At 43.5% G+C, this 10,191-nt stretch overlaps 1 protein-coding gene across 3 annotated transcripts in view; it reads right to left on the reverse strand.

Moving 5' to 3' along the window:
* The window catches only part of DAPP1 (dual adaptor of phosphotyrosine and 3-phosphoinositides 1), a 58,984-nt gene extending 49,433 nt beyond the window's left edge, over positions 1-9,551 (reverse strand). Inside the window, exon 1 of one of the 3 annotated variants that reach the window (XM_069593633.1) lies at positions 9,153-9,523. In XM_069593633.1, the coding sequence (XP_069449734.1) occupies positions 9,153-9,253 (101 nt within the window). In that variant the 5' untranslated portion in view covers positions 9,254-9,523. Of the gene's footprint in view, positions 1-9,152 lie in introns of all 3 variants that reach the window. The other 2 variants (XM_069593635.1, XM_069593636.1) reach the window with 2 other exon arrangements.
* Between the last annotated feature and the right edge of the window lie 640 nt (positions 9,552-10,191).

The following is a 10,191-nucleotide window of genomic DNA, read 5'->3' on the forward strand; positions in this document are numbered from 1 at the left end:
TAGTAGCAGAGCTAGATGGGGCGGCCAGCTGCCCGGGCTTTAGGAAGCACACCTGAGTGACGGCAGGGCCAGGGTAGTCTCTCGCCACACAATGCACTGAAGGTGGGGCCTCCAGTGTTTACTCGTGGAGCCAAGGCCCAGCTAAAAGGAAACAGACTGAATGGGTGTGATAATTCTGTGGGAGTCGGAAACCAGGCCAAACCTGTTCTTGAAGGAGACTGAGCAGCAAGACAAGAAGTTCTGAGGGGTGGAAACACAGAAAGAGAGGCAGAGACCCGGAAATCCAGAGACACAGAGGGAAACAAAGGGTCAGAGACACATAAGCCAAGAACTGTAAAAAGAGAGACACAGAGACCTGGAGACCGAGAAAGGCACACACAGAGGCTCACATAGGCAGCCAGAAACACCTAGGGACTAACAGAGACCCACCCAGAGTGATCCAGACACAAAAGTGGAGAACCCCAAGTGACAGAAGGACGCAGACCCACGGAGCCTGACTTGGGTCAGTGGACCCAGGGAGGTCGGAGACACGTGGGACCCTAGGGCAGAGCCACCAGGAATGGGGAGGGTGGGGAATGAGGGCAAAGTGCATCTCATCCCAGCGGAGATCCTGTCCAGTCCCCAGGTCTGCCTGCAGTGTGCATAAACGGCTGTAAAACCGAAAGAACATCATTGTTCTCCCCGTGGCTGGGGGTCAGGGAATGTGTGATTGGGACCTGGAACCAGATTTCAGAGACTGGCTAGAAAAACTATTTCATGGATACGAGCTTGAGGGGGACTTGAATGACTGGGCAGACATTCCAAACCAGAGGCTCTCTCAAGAAGGCTCATATCTGAGTGGAAGCAAGCTTGACTCTGCACTTAGTCCCTTACAACCTAAACATCGTGCAATGCTGCTTCAGGGTGGATAATTGTCCTCAGACTGTAGTTGCCATTGACAACCTACCACTGTGGGCTGGGACAGGAGACAGAGATGGCCACTTTCAGGAAGCTACATCTATAGGAAAAGGTCCCAAACTTTGGGGGAATGTAAAAAAAGAAAGATCCTTGTTTCATTATCTCCTGTCTATTTCATTATTTAGATGGTGCCTCCAACTGAGGTCAATTTTTCCCAGCAGGTAAACCATTTGTTAAGAGGACTGAGTGAGTCTAGGGGTAATATATAGAAGTACATCACCAGTGTTGGTGTGGAAAACTGAAGTCAGGGACCTTGAGTTCTTGTCTTGGTTTTGACCCAACTTGAGACGATTCAGATATTTAGACATCTGCTCTTTGTCAAGTGCTGGGCTTGGATGGAATAGACCAAGATGTGTAACCTACAGCCCTGCCCCTATGTTGCTCATTGTCAAAAGGAGGACTCAGTGCTCAGCCTGGAGCAGATGTCCAAACCTCTGAGGGCCTTAGGACTGACATCATCTGGAAATGGTTCTAAGACTATGTGGAGAATTAATCCAAAAGATATACAAAACTGGTGGTGAGTCAGAATGCTATGAGCAGTAAAATGAGACTCAGGCACCTTTAGATTTTTATAATGATAGAGCAAACAATGGATGAATTAGAAGGCATTCATGACATTAAGACTGTCAGAAATTTTTTATGTCATTTTGAAAAACTATACAAAAGCAGAACTCATTCTTATTTGGATATGAATCCCTTATGTTTTTAGCTCAGAGGAATTACTGGCATCCACCCCTGTTCCTCCCTTACTATTCCCAGATCCTCACTCTAGTTTCTTATTCACAGATCTGTAAACTCCCTCACTTGTTAGCTTTCTTGGCTCTGAACTCATTGCTATGCACCATGCTCAACTCCCAGGTTAATCTATCCCAAAACGAAGCATGGTGGCCACACAATTCCACGTTCCTGTAAATGTTCAATATTTCCATACTGTCGAATGAAGTTTGACTGAAGTCCAAACTCCTGATCTATTTAAGGCTTTCTGGAATTTGGACCAGTCTAAATATTCAGATTTTAAAATAGAGAAACAGGCTAGCTGAGGAAAGACCAGACCCAGAATCCCCTTTGAGAAGGAACTAAAAATAGATGAAGAAGATATACGGTACCAGAAAGCCAGAGCAAAATTATATACACGGTATGACCGCAATTCCATCTGTGTGTGTTTACAGAAAACTGCTTTTAAAAGACTGGAGAGAAGTTGAATAATATGTCATTTTGGGGGTCACTTTGGGTGCTTTTCTTTGTTCCCAAATTTTCAATAATTAATGCATTTATTATTTTAAACTGTGATGAATAATATCAGATATATAAGAAAGTAGAAAAATAGTATAAATAATACCCACATATTTAAATAATATTCATATTTTAGGTAAAATCATTTTTAACTTTTTGCCGTATTTTCTTCCTATGTTTTTGAGTGAACATTTAAAAGTAAATTACAGATATCACAGCACTTTAATCTTAAGTAATTCAGCACGTGCCTCCAAAAAGCAACCTTGTCTGACATAGCTATATTTTTCTCAAAACAAATTGAACTCTTGCCTTTATGCTTTTTAAACTTTAAAGATTTTTAAATAAGGCAGAATGGGAGCAGACACTAGTGGGCAGGGAGTTGGGAGCACAGGGCTACAAGGAACCTGGAGATGACCAGGCAACAGCTAAGACTCAGCTACCCAGCTGCGGTGGGGTTCAGATACGGGCCCACATCAGGGAGCAGGAGCCGGACTGTGTGGGCTCAGACCAGGAATTTATCCTAGCTGATGGGACAGTTGTGGGAGGGAGTTGGTGGGAACAAGAAATTAACCCAGGTTTGAAAAAAAAAAGGGGGGGGTAAGAAACTAGAAACCAGAAGAGGACAGCCAGGTGGAAACGTTCTCAAAGAATGTAGCGAAGGTGGGATCTCTCAGAGGTGAAGACCAGAGTCAGGCTGAAGGCTGAGTAATGACCCTCCCAGGGGCTGGGAGGGTCCAAGTCCATGTGGATGGTTTTCATTTTCTGAATATCCACATGCTTTCCCCCTTCTACTGTGTTATTCATGCCATTTTCTCTTTAGAAAATGTCTCTCTCGCTCCCTTCAACTGACAGAAATTCTATGGATCTCCTTGCTTCTGGCCATCTGCCGTGAGCCTTGTGTAGATGCAGTGATGACCCCTGCCCCTCTACCCTGCCTTCTAACTCCACCCACACCGGCATGCCCTGTCCTCTGCACTGTAAACTCCTCCAGGGGATAGCCACTGCTTACTGCTAGCATCTCCCACAACTGCCTTGCTTAATGTCATCATTCAACAGATGGATCTATGAAGGAATAGAAGGGAGAATGAATGAAACAAAGTGACCCCACCCAGTGTGGAGAACCTGTGTGGCCAGACTTCCACATGTAAGTGGGAGGAAGTCACCGTTACCCATAGAGGAACAGAAACACAACAAGCAAAGAGGAAATTCAATTGCTTCAAGCGGAGATCGAACTGTGCACTGCAAGTTACATACTCTTGCTCAGCCACAAGAGAATCACCCTCATGTTCAGAGTCCAAGATTACAGAATTGTGCTAGAAGAGGAACAAGCTTCATTGCTCTACTTGGTATCAAGTAAACAGGTTCCTTTAAAGCTTTGACTCTACCATGTTTCTCTTAGCTTACTCAATTTGTCTAGCCTAGAAGAAAGGAATCTGCCCTCAATTTTTAAAAGTTCTGATGAATTAGGGTACTGATCTGGCTTTGTGTGCATATTTATTGTATGAAGAATGTGAAAGAATAACGTCTTTTAGTTAAAAAAAAAAACCAAAACATTTTGGTGGTAGTCATCACAGAACTTTTTTTTCTCTCAGTTCTCACCAGCACTAATAGTGCAGGTATAATAAGAAGAGAGAAGTTTGACAGAAATTAGGAAGTCATATTAGTGGAGAAAAATGTGTGCTCTGGAGCCAAACTCCCGGATTCAAAGTTTTGTGAGCCTGTAAACCTGGGCATGTGATAATAAAAGCTTCATTTCTCCATTTGCAAATAAGAATGACATAAGTGGTAGTATCTATCCACAGTGATGTGTGAATTTAATAAGTCACACAAGCAAAGGGCTTAAAATAACGCCTGGTATATGGTGAGCGTCCAGCAATGACTAATTGCCATTCTTAGAACATTTGCCTTCTTTCATCTCGTGGAAGGAGTAGCAGCTTTGGAGCAAGTTCCTAGGCACTGTCAGGGCACCAGCATCGAGGTCTGTGACCTAGAGACAGTTCACTTGACTGACTTGAAGTCACCTCCTGAATTTATGAAATGAGCATAATCACACGGTGCTGATGCTGGTATTGGGAAGGTCAAATGATGTGAATGGCCTGGGGCTGGCACATGACTCAGAATAGGAGAACAACCTGGTTCCATGGGATAAGCATGGACTGGGGACCCAGATTCTCTAGGCAGTCTGATTGCTCTGCTGATGAGTCTCCTTGGATATAGAGCTGGAGCATCAGTATCATTCAAAGACCAGAGTGAGTATATGCAAAATGCCTGCCTTGCCCTTGCCGTGAGAACTTGCTTTAGTTGTTATTACTCATTCCCTAGGTCAGCAAGTCATCATCTGAGGGCCAATTCCTGCCAAGGTACAAGTTTTTGTTTCGACTGTGAGCCAAGTGGAGTTTTATACTTAAACAGTTAGAGGGAAAAAAAAGAATATTTTGTGATTCATGAAAATTATATGAAATTCAAATTTTACGGTAGGTCCTTAAATAACATTGTGTTTGCACACCATCATAGTCATTTATTTTTGTGTTATCTATGGCTGTTTTTACCCCACAAGGGCAGATGTAAGTAGCTGAAGCATAAGTCATAAAGCCTGCAAAGTCTGAAATATTTATAACCTGGGTTTTGACAAAAATGTTTGCTGACCCTTCATCTGGTCTAATCTTCTCTTAGAGGTGAGAAGTGAGAGACTTTTTAATGAATTTATTTTAATATCCAGAGCTTAGAATCTACTTTCTTGACTTTGACCAACACAGCCAAACACAGATACTTTTTTATTAAATTTGATACTTGGGAAAGTGTATATATAACACAAGAATATTTTTTAAAGGAATATTTACTATATTTCTCACTTGAAGGAATATGTATGACTAGATAATTTGAATAATTTTTTTCTATTCTTTTTACATTTTGGCCCCACAGCATGTGGTATCTTAGTACTGCTACCAGGGATTAAACCCACGTCTCTTGTAATCTCTGGACCACCAGGGAAGTCCCCATGAATATTTAGTTTTAAAATATCCTAAAATATTTTTGTGTCTGTAGTTATACCCTTTGCAAGGGAGCATCTTTAAACAAACTACAAACCTATACCATTCCTACACTGTTTTGTAGGAACTTTTGTTATAATAAAAGAATTGCGGGAATTTTAAATAGTTAAAATGAAAGTGAAACTATTAATCGCTTTGTTGGTCTGACTCATTTCAACCCCATGGACTGTAGCACACTAGGCTCCTCCTCTGTCCTTGGAATTCTCCAGGCAAGAATATTGGATTGGGCTGCCATTCCCCTCTCCAGGGAATCTTCCCGACCCAGGGATCAATCCTGGGTTTCAGGCATTGAAGGCAGATTCTTTACCGTCTGAGCCACCAGGGAAGCCCTTCAATGGGGACGATCCCATGGAGAAGGGAACACTCACTCCGGTATTCTTGCCTAGAAAATTCCACAGACAGAGGCGCCTGGCGGGCCTACAGTCAGTGGGGTCCCGAGAGTTGGACAACACTACATTGATTAGCATTCTAGCCTAGTTTGTTCGTTAGGTGGTGTCTCAAATCGTCATTGTTTCCTTTCCCCATCACTTGATTTTGAAAGCCTCACACAGCCTGCCCTCTGTTCCCTGCCCACCTTCTCCTTCACACGGATCCTCCACGGCCCTTGCCCCTCCCTTCCCACCTCCCCCCACCCCCATTCAGCCGGTGTGTAAGTGAAGCTGAGCAACCATTGCAGATTGTGTTATTTCCCCTTTGCTTCTGGCTGCGTGAATGTTTAGGGTGAAGAAAAAAATGTTTTTAGGCTGACACTCGACAAATGAGACACAGAAATGCATCCAAGTTGCTTAATTTAGGTACTTTAGAGAGAATAAACGCATCTTCTGTGCAAGTCATGTGTGTCCTAGAAAGGCAGGGGAAGGAGCTGCTGCAATTCAGGGTCTAATTTACAGAGCTGACAGATTCCAGAGCCCGGAGGAAAATAGGGACCGAAGAACAAAAATGCATAACATATCTTCCATTTAACCATCACCTTATCTGTTTGTCTCTATCAAAAATAGAAACATTAAGAATCTATCTAACTATTCAAATAATCCTTTTAAAAACAACTTTAAAATGAAGGCAATAAAATCAGCCCCTTTTTATCTACCAACTGCATTAAATCATTTTGTTTTTAGGGAACATTTGAAAAACTGAATTAATTAGAAGTGTAGGAGTAGCTGGATTCCGAGGTGGCACAGTCCTAAAGAATCTGCCTGCCAATGTAGGTGATGCAAGAGACACAGGTTAGATTGATCCTTGAGTCATGAAGATCGTTTGGAGTAATATATGGCAAGCTGTTCCAGTATTCTTGCCTGGAAAATTCCAAGGACAGAAGAGTCTGGTGGGCTACAGTCCATGGAGTTGCAAAGAGTCAGACATCATTGAGCCTCCACATTCTGTTTGGGGGTAGATTCTACCTAACCAGTAGCTTATAGGTTCAAAGAAGAAGTTTCACTTTATTCAGAATTCTGCCAGAGACAAGAAGTCATTTTCAAGTTTTCTCAGATCCTATGACCGACGAGAAGTGTATCAGGATTGTCCTAGAGGGACAAGAGCTCAAGTCCATTATTAAATTGTCAGGGACTTTGTAAGCTAGTTGTTAAACCTTTGGCAGCTTGAAAATGCCCATGGTCAGAGTATTTATACCTGGGAAACAGGGCCATCCACCAGCCAGGTGATATACTAACCCAACACTGAGTATTAAAAAAAAAAAATGCTCTTTTGGTTTCTTATCAGGATGATGAAAATGTTATAAAATTGGTTTATGGTGATGGTTGTAGCACTCTTTAAAGCCACTACAAATTATTGAACTGTACACTAGAAATGAGTGAATTCTATGATGTATTAAATATATCTGTAAAAAACTGGTAAACAAAATGCTCCCAAACCCACAAATGAAATATCAGTATCTATTTATTCATGGCTTTAAGATTCCTCATGTACGTACTCAACAAATGAAAAACAAGGCCACATTGACTCAGTGATTCTGACGGATTTCTGTTCTGTGCAGGGATTCTCAGCTTCAGTCTCCCTCTGGAATCACTTGGAAACTTTACAAAGAAAATGCTCACCTCCCAAGACACTGATGTCATTTGTCTGGTGGGTGGCCTGCGCAGGGAATTTTTTTAAACTCCTTAGGTTATACTAGTTCATGGCCAAGGTTAAGAAACACAACTGTAGAGCAATTTCCCTAGACAACTGTAGCTGGCCTGTTGTTACAGAAACCATCCTCGCATGTTAAAGACATTTCCAGGCCTCCTGAAATAGAGAGGTCTGGACATAAAAGCACCTTTTGGGGGTAACTGGGCGTTACAGTGGATGTCCATCTCCACATGTAGAGGAAAGACACCTGTTTCCTGGTGGGTTTTACCTGTAGTCATTTCTTGCTATGAGCACTAAGGTGGGGAGAAGACACAGCATTAGCTCATCTCTGTCACTGAAGTGAGTGCCAAGGGTACTCAATCATAGAGCCTCGGTTCAAGGATTGTTGAATTAAGGGAGCAGAGCTGAGTATTTCCTTTGTCTTTCCTCCTTTGGGGCTTCCTACCAATTGTGGGCTGGGAATCTAGATAACCCATCGCATAAAGAATGATAGTTTAATAAGTTAATAAAGATCTAAGTGAGAGCCCAGCTTCCCACTTTCATGCCTCGGCTCTGTGATGACTGTTTTGGATGCTCAGGGGGCATTTGACCTCTGCTGTTTGGGGATTTGGTCCAGGAGGCTAGAAGTGTCCTGGAGCTCTGACTCCGCTCCCCATAAGGGGAGTTTCCTTTACTGAAAAATCTGGCTGTTATGTCTGATTTACCTTATGAAGGTAGAGTTCAATTCTGAGACCTCAAGTTTAAAATCTATTAATATAGACAGGACTCGTTGAGAACTCTTATAGTAAAACAACTCCAAAAGATACAATCTCTGCGGTCTTCAAGGAGAGAGAGTTCATCCCCAGTTTTTCTCTGATTAAGAACACAGACCTGGCAGATTGGAAACTTGACTCGTAATTGATTGGTGACTGTTGGAACTTACTCAGTCCCTTTGGTGCTTGTTTCCTTCCTTTGTAAGACGGAGATGAGTGAAGGTCCTCTGTCCTTGGGTGTTTGTGAAGATCAGAGCTGTTTAGTAGGACAGCAGGTGCAAGGCTTGCCTCTCTGGAATCACAGGTGTCAAAACCAGCCTTGCCAGTCTATTCCTGGTGCATCCGGGGAAAGGAGCAGTTTCTCTAGGAAATCCCCTGCCCTTCTCTTGCGCAATACTTGCTTCTTTTATTAAGTATCCTGAGGAACTGTCTCGTCTGGTCCCTTTCTAAAGACAGGACTACGATGATTTCACCTACCTAAATGTACAGCCTGTTTGAAGCAGAAAGTTTATCCCCTTCCTGACTTGTTAGTATTTGAAAGAGTCAAAGTTGTCCTTCCAGACATGCATGCATACAAGAGGTCACAAGTGTAATGTCGGGAGAAAGAAACACATATGGGACACGGCTGCACACACTTCCTCATTCTTTCTCTTTTGAAAAAGTCCCTCTCCCTTATGGCAGGGTCTAGGCTTTTTGTTTATTTCACAGCTTGGAGCTCAGAACTGTTAAACAGCACATTTATTTATAAACCAGATCAATAACAACAAGGAAACCCAGCAACATCAGTGACCACAGCCCAATTCTGTCCGTAATCTCAAAGAATTTCCAATATTTTATTTTTGTCCCATTTTCTCCACCTCCTTATTTTTAGATCTGCAAAGATGATACATGCTTTCACAGTGGAATTGGCCCCACACAGAGATGAGTATCTACTGTCCTTTGAGTAACAAGAATGGAAGATTGGCAGGCAGAGAGAGACAGTACTAAGGTAATCACTCGTCAAGCTGAGCATTCAGGTCAGAGCCGTGAGTTAAGGTTCCCCCAAGAACCTCCTGGAGAAGGGGACCTGCCCTCTTACCCCAAGTCCTGGAGCAGCTCCGCTTCTCCATCCGACCTGCTCCACAGATCTGAAGGGTCCTGGGTGCTCATCTTCCCTTCTAGATAGTCTGCTCTGCCCATTCACACCCCTCACGTCCACAAAGCCCCTGCCAAGGTGCTCTGGGTAAGCGGCAGAGAGGGACGGCTCTGCTGTTCCTCACAGTCTCCCCTCCTTGGTGAGACCCAAGCCGGCTGTGGCTGCAAGTCTCCAACCAGCAAGGAAGTGAAACTTGGTTACTCCTCCCACTGACACTCACCACCCCGGCCCCTAGGCACTGGCAGGAGTGTTGTGTCAGTCAGGAAACATGCAAAGTTAGGTAGCCACCCCTGAGGACACCCACACTGCCTCACGCAACACGCAGTTACTGTCAAAGGAAATAAAGATGAAAGTACTCCAACTGAGATTGAGTATTAACTCCGACTCTCCTCAGGAGGCCAAATCATCGTTTTTCTTAATGCTGTTTGCCTCTGGTTTGTAGGGGATGCATCCCATCACCCCTGCTTCTGTCTCACACACAGGAGCACGGAGGTAGCTTCTAGGTGAGAAACATCTTTCAAGGAGGCAAAGAAATCAGACTTGAACCACTAGCTTCTGTCCTGAAGTCTGATTTTTATCACTTTTCTCAATATTGCTGCTTCCATCATTCAAGCTTTTCAACATACACTTGATGTTCAGGTTGAGCGTGATTCAGAGATAATTATTGTTCCTCCAGGGAAGAAGGATTAAGTTCAAACAAAGTAGAGAAGCTGCAGGGGGGCAGCCAGGTGCCCAGCTCAGAGGGCAGGTTAGAGCTCCCAGAATCGCTGCATTTTGCTTCCTTCCCTGGGTGACTAACACCTGGTATTGCTCTGTGTCCAGTCTCATGGGTAGAGCTTGCCAGCTCCCTAAAAGTTCAAAAGGGAAACTGTCATCACTCTGAATCCTGGGGAAGTGGACAGAGTACTGTAATAAGGGGACAAAGAACATATGTTGCTTCCCGCATACTCTCTATAGGAACCTGCAGGAAAGAGTCTCTGTC

Source organism: Ovis canadensis, chromosome 6 (genome assembly GCF_042477335.2).
Source record: "Ovis canadensis isolate MfBH-ARS-UI-01 breed Bighorn chromosome 6, ARS-UI_OviCan_v2, whole genome shotgun sequence".
In the NCBI taxonomy this organism is placed as follows: domain Eukaryota; kingdom Metazoa; phylum Chordata; class Mammalia; order Artiodactyla; family Bovidae; genus Ovis; species Ovis canadensis.